Below are 26,527 nucleotides of genomic sequence, written 5' to 3'. Positions count from 1 at the left end.
GGTATATACAGCTACCATAGTTAGATAAAAAGATCAACGAACAGTGTGATCATTAACAGGAGTTCAAGTGTCACATCACTAAATTCGTGACTGCAAATGCCTAGTGAGAAAAAGGAGGACTATTTTTTGTCCAGGTAATTGCATAAATGACAGGGCTTGACAGGAATTATGAATATAATGATACCTCAATGATTACACTGTAAAAGGGGATTCTGAAAATCTAGATCCATTCTGCAAGTCTCTTTTTGATTATGGGAACTGACAGGATTTCTGTGCATCAGTCCCTTATCTGTAAAATAAAGGTTTTAATTATTTGTTATTTCCATCACTGTTTGCTCCAAGACTGTATATACTAGAGATTTTGTACTGTTTTGATACAACCAAAGCAGAGTGCATATCCCTCAGGTCTGGTCAAAAGGAATGGTGTAAAAAGCTGCTGCAATGGTCAACATTATTGGTGAAAGGCAAGATACACATGGAACACAATTGATAAATGCCATTCCTTTGTTTGCTGCAAGCTCTCTGTGTGACTGTGGTCAATGGAGGAGCTCTTTCAGCCTAAATTTCTGCTCTTTAAAGTGTAAACACTACATCTCTACCTCACAGTGATGCTGGCAAGCTGTATTAGCTTAGTGTGTATAAGTCTTCAAAACCCTTTGAAGGCACTGAAATAATGAATGTTACTAGCCGTATAGGCACATTGTATATGATTGTAAGAACCTTCAGTGAATATTCTGATTTGCTATACCACAACTTTTCATTAAAACAGTTCTTTTTTTTTCCATGCAAGAGACAGACAACTTTTTCTGGCATTAGCAACTGTGGGTCTGATCACATTTAGTGTTTTGGCATTGGTAAGCATAGTGTGCTATAGACCCAATACAAGTTTACACAAACAGTAAACACACAGAATACTTTCATTATTAATCTTGCATAATTTTCAGAAGAAATAGAAAAACACAGCATAATTCTAATCTGACCAATACGGTTATAGTTTGTAATAAAAAAAGTCATCTGGGTTATTAGCAGTGCTGTTAAATCACTGGCCTCACTTGAAGTCTTCTATCTGGAGTTCTAAGTTAAGGACAGTTTACCAGAGTAGTGATTTATTGTGTAAACAGATCTTGCTGCTGGCGTTTAGGAAAACTTAGCTGCCTACCACTCAGCCAGATTCTTTAATCACACTTGACTGAAGTTTCCAGCCTTGAATTATCAGTTAATAACATCTGAGCAAAAGCATAATTTGTTGTTTAAGTAAACTTTAAAACAGAAGAACAGTGCCTTAGATACCAGACTTAGTGCTTGCCTCAGGGAAAACAATTTTTTTTTAGCACAGAATTGTAATAGAACAGAAGTAAGATTTGTGACTAATTCCACCTCTTATTGAATGTATAACTTACCTAATGGCAAAATACTTTCTTCTGAGCTATTCTTTCCTCATTCATGTATTGTAACACCATTAGCCATCATGCTATAACTGAGCATAGGTCAACTGTATGCATTCAGACATGTACAAACCACAACGTTTAAAAATAAAGTATCTGTGGTTTCCACATAGGGAAATTTGATACCATACTTTATTATTTCGTCTGTCTTATGGGTGCTTGAGGAAACCCATGAATTTCCTCATCATGGTCACTTGTAGCTAATTTAGAGAAGGTAGTTATTTGAATGAAAGGAATAACCATACCTTGTCCTCTGTCAACAATTTCTTAGCATTTAGAGTATTATTTACAATAGTGTAATAATACTGACAGACACCAGATGCCAGCATAAGCATGCAAGCACTACATTGCCTGTTTTACACTAAAAGGCAAGGATGGTGCAGATCTCTCAGGTCATTATGTGGTTACAGTCACACTAAGAGTAGAAGTGCACTTTCTCTTCGATGTTTCACTGAAAACATATAGAAAATAGAAAAGAAAGTCATATAGAAATAAAAGATCTGATCATCAAGTCAGATCCACATTGCACCGTACTAAAGTTAATCTTGGATTTACTGGAGAAAGGATTGTATCACTGGCCTAGCTGGTAATTGCCTTCTCTGTTCAAAACTGGCTTATTTCCATATGGAACTTTGACTGGAATTTCTAGCCTAGTAGATCTGTTTTTTTCCCTTTGCATAGTAAATTGAGGATCCTTAATATCAGATCTTCTATTTGCATAAGTCTGCACAGAATATGCCAAAATCACTCCATCATCTCTGCACAGTAGGGTGGACCTTCCAGACACGTCACGTTCTTGGCTGCAGGCATGCAGTGCAGGCAGGAAGAATAAAAGGCCAGGTACTCATGGTTCAAACACACTGCAACACTTTCAAGTGCAGGTGGTTCTTTTTTTCTGAATTTGTCAGTGCTTCTGCCAGAAGCCTTTGCAACACCATAAAGTAGTCACAGCCTTCTGAAATTAATTGAGTGATGGAAATCGCTTCTGACAGATTCCTTCCAGAGCAGAAAACTTTGGTCCCAGAGTGTCCAAAAAATCAACAGGCAAGTCCTCACTGCCAATGGAGACAGAGCAGAAGGAGTTACTTCGCTCTAGTTCTCCTTCCTCAGCATATCTGCAAGGTTCATCGATGGCCCCGTAATCTTCCAGTGTGTTTTGGAAATACAGTTTCTAAAGAAGGGAAGAAACAATGCAAATCATCATGGAAGATCCTACTGCCCTTTTGGAAATTAAAGGAATTCATAGTATGCAAATTAGGCAGGTAAGACAGGAGATTACAATGATGAGTATGAGTCTTTCGCTGAAAAGGAAAAGTTTTACTGAAACTCTCAGCTGCATAAGCACCACAGCCTGAACTTCCCCTGGAGTACAAATGAAACAGAAAAGAGCATTTGATCTGTCCTGGACCAGACAGCTATCAAGTAAACATGACTGCGTGGAGGCATGCAGTCTGGCCCAAGGAGGCATGGAGGACAGGCCAGTCAATATGCAGTGGCCAGACAGGACATGGCAAGAGGAACTAGGATTTCCTTGATAGCATGGAAGTGAAAGAGCAGGCAACCAAACTTTAACCCTGCACAGCAACAGAAAGCATTTTAGCCCCACCTGAGCATCTTGAAGGATTTGTCACAGGTGATAGACCCCAGCCTTGCAGTAACTGCTGGGTGACCAGCCAGAGGCAGCAAGAAGTCTATGAGACAAGGCATTTTCAACAAGGAAGAGTCTTGAATGTTTTCCCATCAAATATATCCCTTGCCTTCAACTGTAATGCTTCTTAGATGTGGGCTGAGACAGTAGCTGAAGCCATAGCAGCTTTGCAGTTTTGCAAGCCTTTTTTCCTTGCCTTTCCTTTCCATGCCAACTTGACAAAGGAGGGATTCAACATTCATTTCTTACCTGACCCAGTATTTTGTCCACTGTCTGTGTGATGCAATCAAGGTGTCTTACTTGGAACGTCTCGTAACTAGTGCTTTGGCCATCCTGGAAGACAGACATAGTATCTCAGGTTTGACCAGCATAAAGTCACCTACTAACATTTCTTTCTGATACAAATAATTCCAATTATCTTTCTCTGTTACATCCATTTCTCTTGTGCTGTCTCCTCCGGTTACATTGCAGCTTTTTCTGTTCAGGGACTGTTTCTTCTTATCAGTACATGCTCCATGTGTACATGCAGTCACCAACTGTAGACTTTCTTAATAATCTCCAGTAATTGAATATGTTTCTTCCTCTAAATTTATTGGATTTCTTTTCATTAATGGCACCAAACATGACCTCAGAACTTTATAAATTCTACCCACACAGGTAATCCTAGCTCCTAACTATGGTCTTAAGGATTGTGGAACTGGGTTCTCACATGCATAAAAAAGACTATTTTACATTTTCTTTGCCTGCTGTAAGACAGAGATTGTTCTTAGAGTCTCTTGGTGATCACTACATACTTATGAACAGAACACATGGGAGTCACCTACTGATGTAGACCAGAATTTCGTTCAGGCATTCTTTACAATAAAAATAGACATCTGTTAGAGAATGCAGTACAAAAATCCACAGAATAAATTCAAAAGCCTTCAAACCCCCAGAAGTACATCTTCTGGTCATAAAAATACTCATAAATCCTGTCCACACTTTTATGATACGTTAAGTAGAAGATGTTGACCAGCATGTTTTGGTAGGTATCTGAATAATGATGGTTCCATTTCAGTTATGCCAAGAACTGAATAAAATCTTGTGCATATCAATTCAGGTACTGTGATAAGAATTTTGGGAGAAATTACACTTCCAGATATTTAGAACAATAACTAATGAAAAGAAATGCCAGTCTCAAAAGCTGTTAGAAAAACATAAGTTGTCAACAGTATTTTAAATACCAGTTGAGTCTCCAACAAGTGACACTTATTTTCTAATTGAAGTATATTGCATTATTCTTCCCACTATTATTAATACCAAATCTCATTCTTGGGATTACCAATTTCTGTGGTATAAAAAAGGGTATTTACATAAGGAAACAGGCAGTTACCTCAGCAATCACTTCTTTTTCAGCCTCCACAGACACAGGTGGTAGAGCAGCATGATCTGTAACATCCAGCATAGCCTGCATACAGGGAGAGGGATGGTATTAATAAGAACCTGAACTAGCCTGTGAAGTATGACACTTTTGCAGACTATTCCCTTTTTCGCTTTCATTTACTTCTTTGTTGAAAACACTAGTATGTGCAGCGTGACAAGAGATGATGTGCCTCCTCATCTGTTAGATTCATCAGTAGGATGAGACACCTGGGAAGGTCCTGCTGATACTGAGAAATGGTAGAAGTGATAATGGTCTGTCCCCAGAGTAGGTTTATCCAGTCCATGCAGAACACCACTCCCCAGATATGCTTAATGGCAAAAAAAAAAAAGCTTTATTTTGCTCAATACAAAAACCAGAGGAAATGTAATAAAAGAGATTACTAGTACCAGACTCAGCCACACAACACTGGTGGGGTAATTGGAATATATGCTTTTCCACTTACTTGAGATAAAGACATTCTGCTCTCTTCATTATAGTTTATTAAAGTCTGTTCACCTCCTTGAGCTGGAACAATGGCTTTGCTTTTAGATCCCAGCATGTTAAACTGGCAAAGCAGAATACTGGAAACTGTTGAAACAAGAAAGGGAATGGTGAAATGGGCATTGTGAATAGATCTGTATGGCTCAATACAGTGGGTTGGTGAGGTACCCAGCCTAGTTCCAAAGGAGCTAACTTGGAAACCTCCAGCAATGTAGTTGTGCAGACGCAATGCTTGGCCTGGAGCGGTTAGCCTGCTTTAGAAAGCCAAGCTGTGATCTCCACAGAGCACTGCACTGAGCAGGCAGACATACGAGATCACTCACAAGTAACCAGAGGAATAGTGGTCAGATATTCTATTAATTTTTGCTTCAGATAAACAATCAGTAGTTCATCTCTTCAGCAGTAACCAACATGAGCTGTTACAGAGGAAGCAGCTTTATAACAAGCAATTACCGAGTTCTATGGGAGAAATTAATAACTTCCAGTTATCCAGTACATGGTTAATGTCAAAGAAGTGAAGTATTCGATTTCATTCAATGCAATCAAGAATATTTACTTTGTTGCACTAGAGTTCAGCTTAACAACACATTTACATTTGCCAGTCATCTTGTAGCCATAATGTAATCATGATTTTCACAAGTAACAAGCTGAAAAATTCCACCTGTTAACAGTACATTGCTGTTTTTTCAGTTTAGATATTTTCTTTTTTCCTAGGTTACATACTTGTATTTATTGTAGTTCATACAATAGTATTCCATGCATCTATGTTATCTTCCCTTTTTTCACTTGTCTATAATACAGTCCTCACCTTTTCACATCCCAAGTACGAGTGCAGGTAAGTTTCACTGATGTTTCTAGTGTCTTTTACCCTGTGTTGTCAGCCTTGGATACCACATTCCTCTGCATTACACATTGTATCATAGTGCTTAGTAATTTGAAAGTTTTCTTGGCTACCAAAAAAAAGGTCTCTTCGGTTACTAGATGGAACTGGCAACGTCTTGTGTTGGAAAACTAAGGTCTTCCTAAGATTTGAAGAGAGAACGGGTCATGGACCATGACATATGGATGGAAGCGCCATGAAGAGTGCAAGTGTTAACTGCTTGCCCCTTGACTACTCTCTAACACATTAAGGCCAATGCCTTTCTTGTTAAGGCTGCTAGATTTTAGCACACGTTCATGAACTGCAATTGCAATGAGATCCAATGGGCAGATGACAGGCAACTTGCACACATAAGTTAGGAGGTTACTTACCCAGTAGTAATAAGAAAGCCATCAGTATTATTGCAATGGCACCACCTCCAAATCTCACTACTGCTTGTGGAAGTGGTGAATCTTTACATGTATGTCCATCTGGGCAAAAGCAGAGCCTAACATGCTGATTCTGCCTTGTAGAAAATCCTTGCCTGTCCTGAATAATGACGGGCACCAAGTAGCTACCTTGTGGAATGCTTCTTAGCATTAAAAGTTCAACTGACTCCCCTAAAAAGAAAAGAAGCAAATTATTTCAAGACTCATAGAAAGAAGTGTGATATTCTACAGTCCCTTCTATTGATAATCAAGGGGAAACTCGTTTGCACCCCAATTACAAATACTTTCTCCAGCCTTAATGCACCATAGTAAATAGGACAAAATGACATCCCACTTTATGACCTTGCTGAGCCTTCTGGGCAAAGAGATCTGTCCCAGTCTTGCTGCATTCTGGCATAGATGCACTGAAAACACCTAGAATTCATTAGGTAGTTAATCAAATGCAGAAGTGGTTCCTCAGCTGTCTTATCCCCCTTTCTGCAATTTGAGCACATTGCTTCTGGTCCTGTCCTCAGCAGAGATGAAGAACAATGTAACTTTTTTTCAAATTGCAGTAACTTTATATTTTGAAAGCTGTCCTTCCACATCCCTTCAGTTTCATTGAGACTAATCAGTAACAAACCATGAAGGTAACAGACAGTGAAATAACTAGAGGGCACACGACTGACAATAAACTTCTCATGAAGGACATGAAAGGAAGAGCTCACCAAAGTTCCGTCCTAATTTCCAGTTATGCTTCACATCTTCAGAGTCTTCAGCCAGCTCAAATGTAAATGGCCCAGAATGTGAATGGACTGGAGCAGACTTAGCTTTCATAATGAGAGGCATCCCTTCTTTTTTGTCACACACATCTAAAGAAGGAGCCACTAATTTTGGCATATGATCATTAATGTCAGACAAGTAAAGCAGGATGGTGCCAGTACCAGTCTGTGATGGAATACCTAGATAGGAGCAAAAGAAACAGAAAAACACTCACAACTGGGTTGTGAGTCCATTGGCACAAAGCCTGTCCATTGGCAGGATCTCAGGTTTATCCTACTAGTCACACATAACAAGTTTTAAACCTTAGAGTGTTCTGCATTACTACTCTCCACTTAGATCCTTAGTCTTGCTATCATTTCATATCTAACATGCACCTCATCTCAAACAGTCAAATACTGCTTGACTATTTTTTGACTGGCTACATACCATGATCAATAGCATGAACAATAATGGTGTACAGGCTGTTGTTTACATGAGGGGATTCTTGATCAAATTCTTTTGCCACAGTAAGAATACCAGAATTCTCATCCACCCTCAGCCAACCATCTGGGTCATGGGCTAGTTCATATCTTTAAAGGAAAGGTAAAAGTTACAAGTTACAGTCTTGAATGGATTTTGAAGAATAGAAAATTGCTACTGCATCTTTCTTTGTCCTTTTGAGCTCTGTAGGTATTTTTACTTGTTAGTGATGCTTACTTTTGTTAACTCTATGACAAGCTGTGTGTTTTAACACAGCCAGCAAACAGTTTCCCATACAAGTCCCCATACCCTGTACAGGCCCATCAAAACTGTTCCTAGGGTCTAAGAAAGTATCTAATTTCCACGACAGATTATCATTCCTACAGCCAAGCATACCTTAGTCCTTTCTATGGCATCAAAATTTTGTCATCAAAAGTAAAATATAAATAATGTAACTTCATTTTAGGCAAAACTGTTTTGAAAACAGCAGAAATATTGAGCAACCAAGAACTGACTGCACCTTTAAATTGTATCTTACAGAGCCAGTCATGGGGATCTGCAGTATCATCAATAGTAAACCTGCACCTCTAATGTATATGTTCATATAACTGTAAATATATATGTGAATGCATATTCATATATGTACATATACCAAATTAAACTCGAAAACTTCATATTCCTAAGCTATTTCTTATTCTTAGAGTTAGAAGCATCTCCACTTACTTTATCTTATTTGGCACATCATCTAGATATGTGGCAGGATACCTTCTAAATACTCTCCCAGGCTTCATTGAATCTTCTCTTTGGACAATAAGTGTAGGAGGATGAAACCTAGGAGCATGTTGTGACTCTAAGACCTTGATGTTCACAGTTGTACTCATGGATTCTAGGCCTGAGATCACCACAGTGCCATTTTTACACAAAAAGAAAGGTTCTTCATTTGATACAGAAATGACAAGTCTCATCTCAGAGTCATCTTCATAGCTGAGAGGCTGAAAACCCCAGACAAAAGTCTGATTAGCAGTTATAACCTTTGGTTTGGCAGTCATATCTATATACCTGGAACTCAGAGGTGAGCTGAGTTCATGGAACTCAGCTAAGATGCTAAGCTATCAGTCTTGTAATCAGACTGCCCATGCTACACAATGCCATGCTGTAGCTCATCTATTACTGCTCCTTACCTTGATAACACTTAAAATGCCTTCATTTGTGTCTGGATCCGTCTCAATGGTGAACTGTTCTTTCTCATTGCCTTTCATTACTCTGTATTTTGCTCTCCAAGCTGGAGTGTTGGGAGAGTCTTTATCTTCCACTTGGAGCCGTAATACAGCTGGATGTTCTTGACCTGCTGAAACCTGTAGCTGGTACTGGGAGGGGAAAGGAAAGAAATAAGGACTATTTCTATTCTCCAAGAGGAAGAAGCTTGTTAGACAGTTCTGAGCCAGACCTCCACCACCAGACCATGTGGAGCTACGTTCTGCACACACTGTCATTGTCTGCGGTGGTTCATGCATCCCCACTCAGTGACAGAGAACCCCTATGGGAGTTACAGAACTAACTTTCCTCAAACACATTCCCACTGACTTCATAAAGAACTTATTACTAAACCTGATCTTCATCTAAAACCAGGAGACTAGTTGTCTCTCCTAGTACTGACTATAGTAATAGGCCCATAAATGCCACTAGGGCTTTTCATCCAGGATTGTCTTCTGCCATGTAGAAGAAATTGGTGCATACAGGCTTAGGCCAGAACTAGTCTGCAGATGTTACATACCTGACCTTGTATAAAGCAAGTATGTGTGAGATTTTAGGTAATTTCTTCACAGTGGTTTAAGTTTTTGATGGTGCAATGTAGTCACCAGCATGCCTAACCAGCAGTCCAAAGACAGGCTAAGAAATGCCAATTAAATCACCTAAGGCAGAAATACGTCTTAAAACATGAGATGGTAATAAAATGCAATTTGTTTGTGTTTATTTTCCTCATGTAAGCTGGTCACTGGTTGAGACCTGAAAATTCAGACTCTTGCCTTCTAATATGTAAACAATACTGTTCTTGCATCACAGCTTTTAAAAATGCTGTGAAGAATAATACATGTACTCAGATAGAGGGAACAAATCACAGCTGTGAGAAGGCTCAGAATTTTACTAGACTGGAGTTAATGATAATGAAGCTCAGATTTCCTGTATAAACCTGTTTTGGCAGATTATCTATTATCTGTGGCTTTTGCTTTACCCATTAAATTGTCTTTATCTCAACCCACCAGTTTTCTCATCTTTACCTTTCCAATTCTCTCCCACACCCCACTGCAGCGGAGTGAGCCAGCGGCTGTGTGGTATTTAGCTGCCAGTCAGGGTTAAACCACAACAATGTGTCAACATGCAAATTACAAAAACAGTCTTTCTGGGACCTGAGCTATTAATGGGACCAGGGCCTGAAAATGGATAGCTCTTATCTGAATTAAGCATAGCTGTCTATCCATTCACAGTTTTTAACTCCTCAGAGCCCTCTTCCTGCCAGCAAGCTCAATCGCTCCCATTCATACAGCAAATGCTCTACAAGCAGCCTCACAGAATATGACAGCAGAAGCATTGCTACCACACCTAACTGCCCCATTAAGATGTACTGAGTTTGCAGGCAGGCAGGTTTAGGGCCATTGAGGTCTTCAAGGACCAAAACTAGGATCTTTCAAGAGTAGATTGTAATCAGCACCTTAGCTTCTCAGATGTTAGAATAAGCTAGTCTGTCAGCATCCTTACGCTAATAGTGAGATGAAAACCTAGTGCTGTACACAGAAAACTAACAAAGTTTATAACTGTCAATAGTCAAGCATTCTCTTACTGTCCACATTTTTAAGACATATTTCTTCTAACACATAAAGCTCATTTGCACATGTTTTGGCCTGATTCCGCATCTGAGGGTTCCCATTTCCACTGCTGAGTGTATTTAGCAGTTTGAAGGACTGAACTATATTTAGAAAGGCTCAGTAAAGTTATAATGTTTTTCCTTACATTATCACTAGTAAATACAGGGAGGTGGTTGTTTGCATCTTCAACCACTACATTCACTGTTGCAGTAGATGACAGCTGGGGTGTTCCATGGTCACTGGCTTTAATCAGAAGTTTGAAAGAGTTGGCACTCTGAAAAACAGAAGAAAGGAAGCTCCAAACTCAGTTCAGAAGCGGTTCCTGTATTTTGCCAGTCGCAGCTACAAAGCTGTATGTGAGACTGTCCTTTCCCTTATACCTAGTTAATGTGTAGTGAACATGTATCACACATTAAATGATAAGAAGCTGCCATATGTACATCACCTTATAATCCAGGCATCCTGACAGAAGTATTGATCCTGTGGTAGGATCAATATTAAACATTAATCCATCTGGAAGGGGCATTCGCATACTTAGAGAATAGGACACCTGAGAATTCACAGTGCCATCTTCATCTTTGTCCAAGGCAGTAACTTGGAAAACTGGCTCATCTAGGATGAAGAATTGAGACATTAACAGAAGTGTTTAGTCTCAACATGGAGTTTCTCAGGCCTGTCTGCAGGCTCTTGAACACACAAGTCCTAAGAAAATCTTTAACTTCTCCTGTGGCTATGGTTATCCCTGCAAAGACTCTGGCCACCACCTCATTTGGGTGGCAAATCTGCCTAAAGTACCATTAGACAATAGAGTTACTACAATTCTGAATTTACTTTATCAAAAACATTCACTAATTATGCCAGCTCTCAGCCAGCTCCTGAGGAGTTGGCACCATGCCCACATGTCTGCACACCCAGATGAAGTCTTATTTCTAAAACAGTGCGTCTGACCACCTTCTGTGAAGCAGTGTGCATGTGCAGGTTCCAGATCCACAGTTCAGATTAGTCTGCTAAAGTCTTGGCTTGTAGTAGGGAAATATCTTAGTAGTTTTTCCAGAATGTCTCCAACATTATGCTAGTGTACATTGAGGTTAATCAGACAAGAAGTCAAGAGGTAGGAAACAGTCCTTCACAGGAAATAGTCCCTAAACCCATGAGTGTTTAAGTAAAAGCCAGGGAGAAGAACAAATGTAGTAAGGAAGGAAAAAAGAAAGACAATGGAATTAAAAGAGAGCAGTCATACACAAACCAGTAGTGTCCCTTGTTTGGATGGCACTTACCTTTATTGTGGTTCTCTCTTATCGTAATGCTGTATTCCTCCTTGAGAAACTCAGGTGCGTTGTCATTAATATCTTTAACCTTTATCTTGAAGAATAAAGGTTTGTCCAATGGTTCACCAGTTTTTCTATACACAATATTGAAACGTATCTAAATGAGTAGCAACAGAGATATCAGAATGGAATGAATGGTATCATTTAGACATCAGAATGGAACAAAAAAGTTTCAATTTTGAAGCTTCTTCAGTCATATTTGGCTAGCATTTGGCTTTGAGTTGCATCACTAAGTCATTATTTCAGCTTTCAAAGGTAGTAGATTGATAATGGTCATTCTGTGCATTAAACAATACTTTAGAAAAAATCAGTACCTGGATCTGGATTATTTGAAATGACTGCCTAATATAAAATACATAAATATCTTTGGGGCCAGACAAAAGAATGCTTTCACATATGCTTCCCAATTCTAAAGTATTTATTGAAGCAGTACATTCAGTTTTCTCTAGCTGTATTTCTTTGATGTTTTGGCTCCATATCCATGAATGTGCAGGGGATTCAATTCTGAATGCTGAATTCTCCTTTGCTACACTTATTTCTGCTTTAAAACCAAGCCCAGAGTGCCTGCCACAGAAAAGCCATGTGCCTAGTGAGGGGGAATAGAAAGGTCCCAAAAATTTATCTTTTCATTATTGAAGGCAAGACCTTGCACAGAAAGCCACATGGAACAGTAACTATCAATTGGGTACAGTTAATCCACAGAGACACAAATAGAAATCATCACAGAATAAACATAAGGAAACCACAACTGAAGATTTTTAGCAAGAGGAAAACAAACCCACACTCACATATTTCATTCATACACTTGTTATCACATTTCTTTCATTACACTTACTGCTTATGAGCACTTTTCTGCTTTTTAAGGAGAAACATATGCTTACTCTTACGTAAAATTACAGTAATACAGTATTATCTATTTTTTTGTAATGCATAACTATTTGCTTCCATTCTCTTGATTATAGGAGTTCTTGAGTTTTTTCATTTTTTAGATTATGATCAAGGGTAATACCAAAAAGATGACAGAAAAAAAGTGTATAGATATTTGTGGAAATCCAAACATGCCACAAAGATTTATAATGAATAGTGATGTGGAAGTTACCTATGGGTCTCTGCTGAGACAATCATCTTAGCATTTACTTAGAGGTTCAAAATAAGGAGATCATAAAAATTAACACTTAAAATTCTTATAGGTGTGTCTCATTCTTGTGAAGCATTTAGCCATGAGAAAGCAATTAATATTTGCAAACAGTTTTAAGTATTTTTTTAAAGTGCATTACCTGAAAAGTTGGGGTCTTTTCTCTGTCAATGCTACGATGCACATACACATGTCCATTTGCATCATCTTCTATAGAAAACAGTCCAAGCTCTGGAGATTCATCTACTCCAGGTCCACTGATTAAATATTTTACTGATGTATTAAATGATTTGTTATTGAACAGCTTTTGAAAAGAGAAGTAGCACAATGCAGTATGAGTAGGGAAGACGGAACAGAAATAAAAAGACTTCAGACCAATTCTCTTCCTGCCCACCTTCTTTTTGCAGATGGGGCCTTGCTTGCAGGCTTGGTCTCAGCCAACTCAACAGCTTTCTGGGTTGCAGCATCACAACTCTCTGCACAATGTGCAGGTACACAGCTCTGTGCAATGACTCTCTCACCTCTTCTACTTTATAGTCTTCTTTCCCCGAGTGTGCCTACAGCTGCCCATAAAAGGAGCAGTATATCCCCCACACCACAAAATTCTACCCAACTCTGTGTAAATAAGACAACTTTGAACAAGTAAGTTTTTTTAAAAGTTGCTGTTCGATGCACAATTCTTGACCTCTCCTACCTTTGGTATTTTATTTTACAATCTGTTGTGATGAGTACTTTACTGAGGTTCAGGAAGAACTTTTAGTAAAAGGTTGTTTGTACCTGTCCAGCATATTTTGGGAATGGTCCTTTGTCCTCCTCTTGAATGCCAATGGTGGTGATAACCCAGGTCCTTTTTGTACGCTGTAGAGGACGTAGACTGTCTAACTGATAAGAATCTATCCACTATTGGATAAAGAAGTGTATTTAGTGTCACAGTTTACATATTAACAGTTGTATATCTGTTATTACATAATATTGACAACAAACCTGAATACTCTTCTTTCGGATGGCTTGTCTTAAACTGAAATTTTCAATTTCATGAGAAAAACTGTTGGCAGCAGTAATCTTGTGGAAAAAAAAAAAGATGATTATTGGAAGTGTGGTTAACTGGAAACCATTGATATGCTGTCTAGGAGCAATTTGTCTTCACAGAAACATATTGATCCAGTTTTGACAGCATTGCATTAAATTGTATCTAACCCTGGAAACTCCACGAATATCATCCATCTTATTCCAAATGAATTTGCATGAGAGCTTGGATACAGATTTCCCTGGTCAGGTGATGCCAGTCCCAGAAACATGCAGACACTGCATCTAACAGTCCCTGGTATTATCTCTATGGCTTTTCTCAAACCAAGTATCTCCAATTTTTAAAACATTCACCTCTGTCTTTCTGTGTCTAGTGCTTCTTTAGAAGTTGTCTCATATTGACAGGACATAAACGTACTACTGGAAAAAAGTTAAGTATGGGAAGTATTTCAGGTTCTCAGAGACTCTGTTATGTGACTCTAAGTGTTCCAAACATAGCTGATCTACCAGAAGATGAACACTGGCCCAAAGTCTCTAATCCCGATGCGTAAAATAAATTGTTGAGAATGGTAACTGCACCCTAATTGGCAGGATTTGCCCTTTTATGAGTACAGGCTTCCTGCACTAGCTTCCAACACTGCTTTTTACTTGAAATCTTTCACCACAAAGGAGTACGAGAGTACTCAAATTACACTATTGCCATTAGCTCACAGGTAACTTGTACACATTCCTCCTAGTTCTCACTGCTTTCGTTGGAAAGCTTGAGGTTTTATGACCCATTCCATCAAATGTTTCCAGTGGCATTTAAATTATGAAACAGAGCTCCTCCTGCCTAGACTTGAGCAAAGGTCGGGACTTTACCCCATGACGTTTTTCTGAAGAAAGAAAATAAAGTTGCCAAGGTTATGAACTTGCGAAGCAATTGTTCACCAGTAATGCCTTGGAACTACTCTGTAAAGCTGTTGTATAACCCAAGGAAAAAACTCTGTGATGTAAAAACAGCAAGCAAGGCTTTAACCTGGCATTTGTACATAGTATTTATTAGCTTTGTTCCATGTTCAGCTCTGCTGGACCTCCTGAACAAGCTGCTTTCCCGTTTGTGTATGGGTAGCCCCTTTTCATTATATTGGAAGCTTTGTGTATTTTATGGCTTCCACACTCCTCCATGTGCACCAGGTGTGCAGCAACAGCTCAGGCTATTGCTGCACCCATTCCAGCCATGGGCACTGCTGAACCCAGTTCAGGACCACGAACCCCCCAGAAACATTCGTGGAAATGCCCCTGAATTACTGTGGGGGATCGTTAATCCAGCAAGGTCAACACTAGGCACCAGTGTGCTCTGCCAGGCGTGAACGCCCTGCTATCCCTAGCAGGAGGAGCAGAGGAAAACCCCTTCCAGGAGACCTGAGCCCAGTATCTGGGGACAGAGGAGCCATTCCTCCTTGGAGATGAGAAGACGAACGATGCCCACTCCATACAGCTGGAGCCAGGAGGGGAGCTCCATGCCCACAGCCCCCGCAGCCCACTTACCTGCAGGAGAAGCAGCATGGCCAGTAGCTCCATGGGATGTGGGACGCGGAGCCTGGGAAGGTCCCACTGGGAGCTCAGGGCAGCGGCAGCAGTCCCTGCACTCAGTTGCAGCCGAGCTTTTTCCCTGGGAGTTTGTACGGCGGCTTATTGCTGGCCCAGTTTTTTTCGTGAAGTATTCACCTGTGGTTTCACTGGCGTTTGAGCTGTCCCAGAAGACAAGCAAGTATTTCTGCCTCGTCACACAAAATTAAAAAAAAAATGAACTGTTGATTCTGTAATACTGAAATGACTGAGCAAAGCTCAGTCCTCCCTTAGTGGTTTTCTCAGTTGGTTGGCAACCGCCACGTCCGGTATTGCGCAAAAGAAGGGTGCCACTACTGCAGGTTTATGACCATTATACGGCTAGAATAAAACATGCAGCTTTCCTTGACAGTTACTTGGAAGTGCCATTTCCTTATCACTTCACAGTTGTTTGCAAAAATGCAAACACGCAACTTCGTATTTCATGGGAACTATTTTTATCTGCCATGCCCAAGAGTGCTGCTTTTATATTACTTCAGCCTATGAACCAAGAACAAGTCCTGTAAAAGCTTACTTGAAAGCTGATATAAACAACACTTAGATTGTCCTGTTCAACCCAAAAGCCATCAAGCGTGAACTTGTATACCTGAAGCTGAACTTCCCACCCAGCTTGTGAGAAATACTTTAAATAAAACTACACAAAGAAGCAGGAAATAAAAAATTAAGTCTTAGAAAACTGTGTAAATAGAAGACTGAGTGGCAGAGAGAATGGGGAAGGTCCTGGCTTCTATGAAAACAACTTTTACAGCATTTTCCATTCTCCTGTATTGCTTTTACTGGGATAAGGAGGTTTATTCTTTTTTAGAACTGGAAAATAATTAATTTAGTGTTCTGAAAGTTGCGAAAGGAAGAGTTGGGGAAGAACTGATCTTCTGTTCAGGGGAGAAGAAAAGCAATACATCACATCAAATAGGCCACAATGTTTTAAGTAACAGTGAGTGTGGGGAGGAAGGCAGGCAGATGATCTTCTGAGATTCACTATTAACAAGACAAAATAACAGTAACAGGCTTACATAGCAGCACAGGATAGGAAGGTTTAGACATCAGGAAAACCTCAAATTACCAGAACATTCTGATTGCAAAATTCTTTTGTGGTATCTCACAGAGTTTTGTAATGCTTAATATAAAGATTACAAATATAAAGATTTTCAGCAATAGGAAATGCCATTTTTTCCCCTTTGAATCTCTCTCCCTTCATTTTCCTCCTGATCAGTCTCAGCTGAACATATGAACATGCTGTGTGAAATTAAACTAAACATACTTATTCATGTATACTAGCAACAGGAGAATGCGGTTCTCTGCAAGCATCTAGCCACATGTCTTTGCTGTTCTCTGGATCATGTTCTAAGTGTCCTGGAGATTATAACAGAGAATGCAAAACTCGTTGCTTAGTGCATTTAAAAAAAAGAAAGGTATAAATATGATGAAGTAAGTTTTTCCTGTTACTTTCACCTATTATGATGCCTTAACACAGCCATTACAGAATTGACTGCCACATGGAGCAGAAATAATCATACAGCCTAGCTTGGCCATCAGCATCAACATAGCTGCGATGCGCTGAGCTACACGCTCTATCCTACACTGCAGTAAAGAAATTCTCTAGAAGAAAAATTCAGAGGTGCCACCTTGTGGATAATGAAAAAAATACAACTAAGTAACAAATAGGCAGTATCTCACTTTTAATATAGTAAATATACAGTAGCTTTGAATTACAAGATCACTTTCCAATGAAATTACTAGCAAATATATCCACAAAAGTTCAAATAAATAAGAACACATGATGACCAACATCAAAACCTGGGCTGCAAATTCTCAGTTAATAGAGTTCCAGTCTTTCCAGATAGATTGGTCTGTTTAATTATTTTTCAGAAGAAAACCCACTAATGCCAATGGGAGCAACAAAGGCTCAATACCTTTAAAACAAGGCAAAAACATAGTCCTTTATAGGCAATTTCATACTGTAGAAATTTCAACAATAATATCAGCTCCAAAAAAAGTATCACATACTGACTGAAAAAACTCTGGCATAATACTCTCAAACTTCTAACAAGATCCTTTAAATAACATATGCAAGATTAAAGCTACCTCAAACAACAATAAATGAAACACAGAAAGGACACAAGCAATAATGGGATTACAGCATAATTAAGCAGCCTGGAGTCAAACAAGACAGTTTAGTCCCATGAAATAAGCATAACCAGCCCGTGCAGCATTATACCCCTCTGCCATCACCTTGGGCACAAGGCAGCAGCAAAAAGCAGAGAGGCACCGGTAGCACACAGGCAGCAGAGCTGGGAGCTACGGGCACAGCATCCAGGGAGAGGGGCATCGGTGGGAGGCGAGAGCTCCCTACTTCTGGCAACCCATTTGCTCTAAACTCAACTTTCTCAGAACGAATACTGCTGAGTCTTTTTGCCTCTGTGAGAAGCACTGTCACCCCACTACCCTGAATTTGTACCAGCAAACGTAATCTCTCATTTGGAAAGAAAATTACAGTCCATCTTATCAGCCTTAACAAGGAGACACCCCATGATTTAGGATACTGAACCAGCAGTAGGGATCGAGTCTTCCTTGCAAGGCTCTTCCACTTGAGGAAGATGTGAAGCCCCTCTTCCCAGAATGGTATGCATTGCTCACAAAATGATAACCCCCCTTTGGAGCATAAATTCTGAGTAAATGCAGAAGCTGTGCTGCTAACAGAATAAGCATCTGGAGGCATTGTGCAGAAACTTCAGAACTGCTGTATATAACTGAAAGCTACCACAAGATGTGAGGGGGTGTGGGGGAGGTAAAACTTTAACTGACCACAGTATTTCACTGCAGAGGTGCAAGTAATGGAGAAAAAAAGAAACACATCAAGAAAAAAAACAATATTGTTTTAAAGTTCTTCATGTTATACATTAAAAATACAGTTTAGCATTACTGAGGAAAACAGCTTATACATATTAGAGTAAAATTCTGTTTCTTCACATCTTTGTAACAGGGTAATTTCATTGAAAACAACAGAGTTCAAACTTTATACTAGCATAACTGAAGTAGAATCTGGCTATTTATCTAAAATGCAACCTGAGCGTATTTGTTCTGCAGGTAGTACTGCAGAACATTAAACCTTTAAATTATTTAGAAAAAAATAAATAAATCACTGTTTAAATATCTCACATCACAGTAAACTTGTTCTTCAAGAACCATCATCAATGCTAGGCTTAGACAGGCATATGACCATATCGCTAAATATAGTGAAAAAATATAAATAGCTACACAAACACTGTGCTGTGGAAGTATTTTAATTCCAAACTGAATGTATTTGATGGGATAAACTTTTCTGCTGTATTCAGAAGTGCTTCTAAAGACAATACCCATCAACACAAAATGAAGGAAACAGAAACCATAGTCCTCTTCATAAAAGCAGCTCTTTTTATCTATAGGCCCAGAACACAGTCAAGTTAAAATGGAAGCAAAAGTGCTGCAGGATAAAACCCAACCCCTTGGAGGTCTGCCACCCTAAGAGCTGTTTGTTGAGGCAAACACAGAATTTCTATTTCTGTATGTGAACAAAGACAACTGTGTAAGAAGTATGAAATCAATGAAAAAAATTAGACTTGTGTGATTATCATGTGAGACAAACTTACTTGGCCAGATTGCAGCCAGAGCTTAATGATGAACAAGTACTCAGACTTATTTAAGTGGCATCACCATCTCCACCTGCGTAACCGTTTAGTCTCCAACAACAGATTGATGTCCATTAGATCACAAGGGCTACATTAAAACAAAACTTTCCTAGGTCTGTGAGAAAAAACTTCTCAGTGCCAATCACCTTTGCTCTGGTCAAAGCTAACTGAAACACTATTTATTTATTCTTTAAGAAGTGATCATGCAAAATGTGCCTGTATGCACGTGCCCTCCTTATAACCTAGGAAAGCATCGATATAGAATAACATTTCAGAGGAAAATTTAGCAGACACTAACATTCAGTGCTACAATAACATGCTAAATTAATTACTGCATCTAACAGAATTTGTTTAAAAAACCTGCTATTCTGACTATTGACTTGATCCTGCTCACCTTGCTTCTGGTGCTTGTAATACTGCACTAAAACAGTGTACTAAAATTGTGCACTATAGTGGTGCTTATTGGCAAGAGCAGTCCTACTGACTTTCACTACTGTTAATGTGAGTCAGGAAAACTTGACTAAGGAAGGCTTCCAGAATTCAGCCAGAGCTTGAAATTCTAGCACTGGATGCAAGAACCCTTAGTCTAAAAAAAAGCTGAAATACATAAGTCTGGAACAAAACAAAAGGATGAAATAGCAACAATAGAATATGCTGGTCCTCTGCAGTTGCTGGTGTTGAATGCCATCTTCTAAGTTTCACCACACCTCTGACACAGCCAATTTATTTGATTTTTGAGCATGTCAGATTAAGTTTCACTTTAATTGCATAGAGCTGAATGTACATGCAACTACAATTCATTTTAACTGTAACTTCACAAATACTGAATTTGGAAATATAATACTGTATATTACATTCGCTTCCTTTATCAATTTAAAATTTCACATTTGGTCTCCAGTAGACTACGAAAAAACCACTAAAAATATTTCTTAGACTATTCCTGAGCAACGTTTTTATGTACTGTAAAATACTCTAGTTTATTACTACATTTATTAATATTCTCACATTTTAAACTACATATAAATCCATGCTTTGAAATTTTACAAAGCTGAAGATCTGGTAGGCACAATGAAAGAATAGAAACAGCTAAGCATCTTAAAACCAAGATGAGATCAACAAGAGAAGTGCAATTTAACTATATACATAATGTACTTTTTAGTATTTGCTACTTTTTCATTTTCTATCACAATGTAAAGGATCTACTTGTAAAATCTGGTCCATAAGACCTCAGCTCACTTCTCATAAAGAGTTCCCTGTGACTGGTGGCCAAGGATGAAGTTAATGCTGCTCAGTATTTAATTTTAAAATGAAGGTACAAAACATCCTCTAGAATTTCATCTTTAACAAGCTCATGTCCCTGGCTGCTGTGATTGATTTGAAATTGTAACAGATGAACTGACACTTGAATACTCACTGAACTATCCTTCATATTCTCTTGTATCTCACAGACACAAGAGAAAACAGAGAGTCCGAGGACAGGACCCGATCCTGGTTGTACAATTTCTTTCCGTAGGGTATCTTCCCATGTCACTTCACTAAACCTTGAAACAAGAACCCAAGCTAACTGAAGTAGACTGGACCATGGGATAAATAATAGTCATCTCGGGTGACTGAAAACAAGTATCTTTTGTATCAAAATATACCTTTACTTGAACTTACAACAGCCTTTAAATTCATCCCCCAAGAGTCTATTTTTTAGGTTTTGAGAAGCTACCAGTTCTGCAAATTAGGCCCAAGAGTCTCTAGTAATACCTTCATTTTGCATTAGTCATATATATCCATGTGCAATTTGAAATTTGGTCATTTCCTCTAAATGACAAAAAGCATCAAGGCTTACAAAATTAACTTCAAGGGAAGTTGTCTGTAAACACAGTGAAGATTTCTGGGTATAAAAATATGCATTCCATTTTCCTAATCTGTCTCTATGGAAGCTGTCTGCTCCCTAATAATTTTTTGTCTTAAAAAGAATCCTTTCTGCATTAAAATATTTCAAAACAAAACATTATCTGCATTCTTCTTCTTATAAAAAAAAATCTAATTCATCAAAAAATTTCATCATCTTCTGTGAAGAATTAGTTTGACTTTGCATAGATAAGCACACTCCATTATTTTACAAAAACACTTCAGCCCTTTTCCATCAGAAAACACCACCATCAAACCTGTCTCATAAAATAGCACATCTGTTCAAGAAAAAGAGCATGGATCCTTTTCTCTCAAATACACCAAGCATAAGAAACACTACAGACTTCAATGGACTTCAACTGGTGCAAATAGGAGGACACATTAGAATTATACATTTCTCTCAACTTTCATACTCTGCTATTGTTATCTTTATTGAGCAATTGTAAATATTTTTGAGGAAAGACCAATGGAAGACACTTGCCTTCAGGGAAAAGATTTCCTGCTGGCCTTGCTGGCTTAAGATCAAATGTATTGAAATGAACAGTGCTGACTTAGAACCATGCATCAAGAACATATTTTCTCGGGATCTTCCTATGAAGAAAACATGACCCTTCTGCATTAGCCTAATCTTTCTAGCAGTCAAGAACCATCAAAATTTACTAATGAATTTTTCTTCATTTAAATTTGCATGATGTTTGTTTCGTGCCATTTGTTTTTATTTTCCTGTCCCCTGTTGGTTTTTTAGAAGGAACATAATTGTTGGCATTGCCATTTTTCTTTGGATTTGTACATGCGTATGTTTTTAAGCCTTTGATGGGAGCAGCTGAACCATGAAATACTGGGGTTTGCTTAGGGGGTCTGATATTACCAACACTTTGAATTTTAGTACTGTTCTCAGGGGGCTGCATATTGAGAAGCTGTTGCTTTGCAGCTGGTTTTTTTATCTGTTCACTCCTTACTTCACCAGATTGTCTCTGAGAAGACACTGCACATCCCACTCTCTCAGAAAATTTCAGGTGACCTGGATGAGAATATAACTGGCGACTTTCTTCACAGTATGAATCTCCCCTGTGACCTGCATAGCTTCTGGGCAGCTTTGTAATACTTTCTTGGGGGACCACTTGCTTGTTAGGCAAAGAGCTGAGCAATGCTTTGCCTTTGCCAGGACTTTTTAGGGTACGGATGGAGCCGGGAGCAGTCTGTGGCCTGGCTTTGGCTGCCTTTCCTTTCTCATTCTGTACAGTCTGCATTTGCAGCCATTCCAGCTGCAAAAGGCGATCAATGTATTTCTCAAGAAATCCTGTTGGCTTTGGTCGAAATTCAGTTTTACCCTCTACATTAACAAAGATGGCTAATTGCTTCAAGTTCCAAGAGTTGAAAGGGGGTGGGAGGAAGTCTGGGTAGTAATATTCTGATTCTTTAAAACCCACATCAGAGACATGTTCCAAACAAACTGGATCAATTTCTTCAGCTCTGAGAATGAGCTCTGGTGGTGTGCAGGGGGACGGGGGAATGGGAATCCTTTCTGAATCAGACAGATCACTGGCACTATCATCTTCAGCATCTTCTTTAATAATTTGTACTGATTCAAAATCAAGAAACATTTCATCTACAGATGCTTCTTGCCATTTAGAAGAGCATGGACCAGCTTGAGCAACATGTTCTTCGTGATTCTTCTCCAACTGTTCTTTTTTACTGCAATAAAAATGTTGCATTGGGACATCTTTAACCCTACAGAAGCTACCTTGTGTGCTGCCCTTTATGCTAGGAGGGATCTTGTGCAGAAAAGATTCATTTTGCCTTCTTTCTGGGAGACTCCTCTTTGGTCCTTGTACTCTGTGCAGTGATGTGCAAACACTTGTGATCCTAAATAAAAAGATAGATCATATCCTGTTAGAATGATTAATGTCTTTGGAACATCAGTTTACAAAGGTCTTGCTACCCCCTTCAAGGACATGGATCTACACGAATTAAGCTAAAATTGGCATGGAAATTTGGTAATGAGGTAAAATTAATATTTGCTGGCAGAGATAACACCGCCTAGTACTGTTTTTTTTCTTTTATTTTATTCTGATTTTGCCTGAGAACTCACTAAGGCAGGATAGTAAGTTTCCATACCAATAAATTTGTTGTACTCATAAATGCTGAATTCTGGGGCCAGTGAAGTCAAAAGCAAAACAGAACCCATGACTTCATCAGAAGCATTTTATATACCAGTTTGAAATGACTACAAACTAAACACACAGTCTTAACATAAAACTACCTTTTTGACTGAGAATAGTCATCCAGCTGGTTTCTTCCCTTCTTAAAAATACTTGGTTGGTTACCATGTTGAGTGTCATGGGAAATCTGGAAAGATATGAAAGTATGTGATGTTATTAAGAAGCTGACATAAATAAAGTACCCTTTTTCTGTAAACAAAAAAAAATAGAATGATATACCTTTTCAGTGGCACTTGATACATTTTTTCCTAATCTTCCAGGAGAAGATTTCACATGAGAAACTGGTTTATTTAGTCCTTTGGTGCTTGGATGGCTTTTTCCATTACTGTAACTAGGAAGGATTAAACAGAATATCACATATAAATAGCAACATATACAATCATCAGAACAGAAATACAATAAAAGTTTAGAGTGCAATTCAGTTTTAAAAAGAGAGAGAGTTGATTGCAACTATTCTTAGACTTAAAGTTCATCAGAACTATGCTACGGTCACTTTTTATTTTTTATACTACTAATGCACTACTATATTTTTAATACCACTAATGCAAAAGTGAATAATTCAACCAGATGATATAATAATAGAAATTAGCCCTTATATAGAATCCTCTATCAGAGGATCCCAAAGTTACTTTGGGGATAACAAATAGTAAATATGAGAGACTACATGTTTAACTACTGATTTCTATAGTACCTGGTACATGGTCCTACTGCAATTTAACAAAATTAATTATAAAGTACAATATGAAGGCCACTGCAAGCCAAATCTTGCTTGCCTTTCTCATTTGCATACTCTTAACAAAATTTAAAGGATTATTCCTATGAAGTTAGCAGTGGAAGTGAGCAGGGAGCACAGAGTCTATTCTGATATTAATATAAACTACTTCACAACAAAGGCATAAACAAAATTCACCATTTCATGTTATGATGGGTTGTGGAAATATTAGTAGGAGAAAAACTCATATGCAAGCAAAAGGAATGGCATTACTGATCTGGACAGGTTAAAGCTAAAATACATATTTCCTCAATTAAATCAGATACATTTCTGTATAAGCACACAGAACCATTAAATCAGTGTATTTTGTAAGAATCAGAAAACAGTGTTTCTTCAACAAACAAGAAATATTATTAATTTTAAAAAGGAAAGCTTTAAAATGTCATTTTAGAACAGGAATAAGCAAACTGTGTCCTCCCGGTCTCATCTAGTTTGACTGCAGTTCAGTTAATTTGCCAGGCTGTACATCTTGTTCACAGTTTTTATGTCAGTATAGTCAGATTTTGCTTTTAAAAACATGATTTCACCAGTTCAAGAGCTTGTAAAAGAATGAAAATAAGTCTTGTGCCTCCAGCATTGATGCAGTCAACTCTGTCACTTTACAACCTGCATGATCATACTGCACAATCGTTTCTGTTGCTGTGGATCAGAGGAGAGGATGATGACAATCTGAACAGGACAGCCATGCACTTATTAACTTATCTACAGTATTTAGAGGTTTCTGTAACTAGAAAGAGAGAAAATAATTTCCTTACTTTACCATTCCTTTGTGGTTTTCATTGATTTGGCTTTCCTTTTTCTGTGTCTCTCTGTGCAGTAATAAGGGATATTCTTGAATGCCTGGTCCCATTATTATTCTTCTTAAAGGGTATCTGCACCTTTATTTTTACATAATCTTCAAACGACTCCAGTCTTTTGGGTTTGTAAGACACAGCGTATCAAATGCAAACATCATCACCACGTCCTAGAGATGCAGTAAACAAACACCATGCAATTCCTCCCGGCGTGATTTATTTATAAAGCAATAAGATAATCAGCTACCAAACGGCACTGGAAAACACTGTCCCCTCCCCCAGTGCTCACTTAATGGGAACCAGCATCATTCGCCTTAACTATTGTCGATCCACGCCGAGCTGCCATCACCCTGGGTACCAAGAGGAGAGCCGAGGGGCGAGGGCAGCCCTGCTCCCCCTCCCAGGGGCACAGGTTGGCCACTAAAGCTGCAGAGCACAGCGGCCAAAGCCAGCCAAGGGAGACAGGCACAGGCTTTGCTGTGGGAAGCCCTTGCTGCTGCCGCAGCCACCGGGCACAGCCCGTCTGTCAGCCCCGGTACCGCATCAGTACCGAGGGAGGCTGGGCCAGCTGCCCCGCAAAGCACCGAGCTCCTGCCAGGAGGTTTAAAAGCCTGTCCCTGAAAGATTGTTGGTAAAACACAGGAAAATATCTGGAGGTACAGCAGCGTTAGAAGACCTACTTTTCATTGTGTAACGTGCTCATCATCATTTTGTTCCTCCTGCGCAGCATTACATGTATTGACTGGAGCCGAGTATCACAGTCAAATGGTGGTGGGTGTTTCTGCTCTTAATTTAACAAGAACAGATGATCAACCACCTGCGTTCCATGCATGTTGAGTTGTCCTTTTTGTGTCAGAAAATGCGCTCTTCCTGTATTCATATATGCAAATTTTGTATCAAATACTTAATTTTTTTCTTTTTCCACAACAAATCTCTCAGCACTCACAAGCTCCTTACTAAAAATACTCAAAGAGCAGAATTCGTAGCGTTCTTTTACTTTCCAGAAACCGCATCCCCCTACCAGGGGTGCGGAGACACGATCTGCAAAAGGCGACAGATGCCCCGCACCGAAATACCTCTCCCGACCTACCGTGAGTTCGGTTGCGGCGCTACCCACGTACTTAATATTCCTATCTCTATGTATTTACACCTGATCCTGTCCTACTTCCTCGGTGCCTCCCTCCCGCTCGCCTCCCCGCCACGGCCGAGGAGGGAGCGCAGGACAGGGCGGGGGTTTGTCCCCAGCACCTACCGGATCCCGACGGACCGGGGCCCGGCGGTTTCGGGACCGGGGCAGCCCACCCGCAAAGAAGAGCCGGTGGAAGGCGATAGCGGCCGCAGGCTCCCAGCCCTCCGGGGAGGCACCAGCCGTTCCCGCCGCCAACTGCCCCCGCGCTCCCTAACGCCAACGACCGCAGGGCAGCTCGTTCGTTAACGGGCCGCCTCCGCGCACCTTCTGCCTTCCTGTCTTTCCTTCCTTTTCCCTCCCTCCCTTCCCCTCCAGCCCTCCGAGCCACTCGCCCGCCCGGTACCTGCCTTCGCCTCAGCCGCCACCGGCAACTAAGGGCAGGTCGAGGGCAGCGGCGTCCGGCGCGCAGTGCGCAGGCGCGCGGCGGCGGCGCGCACAGGCCCTTCGGTTCGACAGGGCGGCCGGGAGGGGAGAGACTCGGCGCATGCGCC

General features: G+C 39.6%; 2 protein-coding genes across 7 annotated transcripts; both read right to left on the bottom strand.

The window, feature by feature from the left end:
• Window positions 1-2,406: 2,406 nt before the first annotated feature.
• CDH26 (cadherin 26) lies at window positions 2,407-15,441 on the bottom strand. Its single transcript, XM_075022584.1, has 16 exons — window positions 15,409-15,441; window positions 13,837-13,914; window positions 13,630-13,752; window positions 12,995-13,156; window positions 11,667-11,814; window positions 10,835-11,001; window positions 10,535-10,663; window positions 8,707-8,892; window positions 8,249-8,517; window positions 7,493-7,635; window positions 7,012-7,245; window positions 6,248-6,475; window positions 4,959-5,083; window positions 4,466-4,540; window positions 3,343-3,426; window positions 2,407-2,616 (listed from the first exon to the last, which is right to left on the bottom strand). The coding sequence occupies exons 1-16, from the start codon at window positions 15,439-15,441 to the stop codon at window positions 2,407-2,409; spliced, it is 2,394 nt and encodes a 797-aa protein (XP_074878685.1).
• Window positions 15,442-17,158: 1,717 nt separating this feature from the next.
• FAM217B (family with sequence similarity 217 member B) lies at window positions 17,159-26,448 on the bottom strand. Of its 6 annotated transcripts, none has more exons than XM_075020321.1 (6): window positions 26,380-26,432; window positions 25,528-25,713; window positions 24,809-25,017; window positions 23,501-23,612; window positions 23,323-23,408; window positions 17,159-22,925 (listed from the first exon to the last, which is right to left on the bottom strand). In XM_075020321.1, exons 3-6 carry the CDS (start codon window positions 24,901-24,903, stop codon window positions 21,734-21,736), a joined length of 1,485 nt encoding a protein of 494 aa, XP_074876422.1. In that variant the 5' UTR covers window positions 24,904-25,017; window positions 25,528-25,713; window positions 26,380-26,432; the 3' UTR covers window positions 17,159-21,733. The 6 variants fall into 6 exon arrangements, with proteins under 6 accessions (XP_074876422.1, XP_074876464.1, XP_074876430.1 ...); XM_075020363.1 differs by having other exon boundaries at window positions 24,814-25,017; XM_075020329.1 differs by having other exon boundaries at window positions 25,528-25,717; window positions 26,380-26,417.
• Window positions 26,449-26,527: the final 79 nt, after the last annotated feature.

The sequence above is a fragment of the Buteo buteo genome, chromosome 2, assembly GCF_964188355.1.
Source record: "Buteo buteo chromosome 2, bButBut1.hap1.1, whole genome shotgun sequence".
NCBI classification, from domain to species: domain Eukaryota; kingdom Metazoa; phylum Chordata; class Aves; order Accipitriformes; family Accipitridae; genus Buteo; species Buteo buteo.
The sequence above is the reverse complement of the archived record's forward strand: the minus strand, read 5'-3'. Positions and strand labels throughout refer to the sequence as shown.

What these genes read in the sequence shown, in the direction of transcription:
- CDH26 (XM_075022584.1), bottom strand. Translation starts at nt 15,441, where the DNA reads ATGGAGCTACTGGCCATGCTGCTTCTCCTGCAG. An exon ending in GAAATTAGGACGGAACTTTG is followed by an intron (nt 6,476 to 7,011) that starts GTGAGCTCTTCC and finishes TTTTCTTTTTAG; the next exon opens with GGGAGTCAGTTGAACTTTTA. An exon ending in GGCTTTCTTATTACTACTGG is followed by an intron (nt 5,084 to 6,247) that starts GTAAGTAACCTC and finishes TTGTTTCAACAG; the next exon opens with TTTCCAGTATTCTGCTTTGC.
- FAM217B (XM_075020346.1), bottom strand. Translation starts at nt 24,903, where the DNA reads ATGGGACCAGGCATTCAAGAATATCCCTTATTACTGCACAGAGAGACA. An exon ending in AACCACAAAGGAATGGTAAA is followed by an intron (nt 23,613 to 24,808) that starts GTAAGGAAATTA and finishes AATCCTTCCTAG; the next exon opens with TTACAGTAATGGAAAAAGCC. An exon ending in TATCAAGTGCCACTGAAAAG is followed by an intron (nt 23,409 to 23,500) that starts GTATATCATTCT and finishes ATATCTTTCCAG; the next exon opens with ATTTCCCATGACACTCAACA.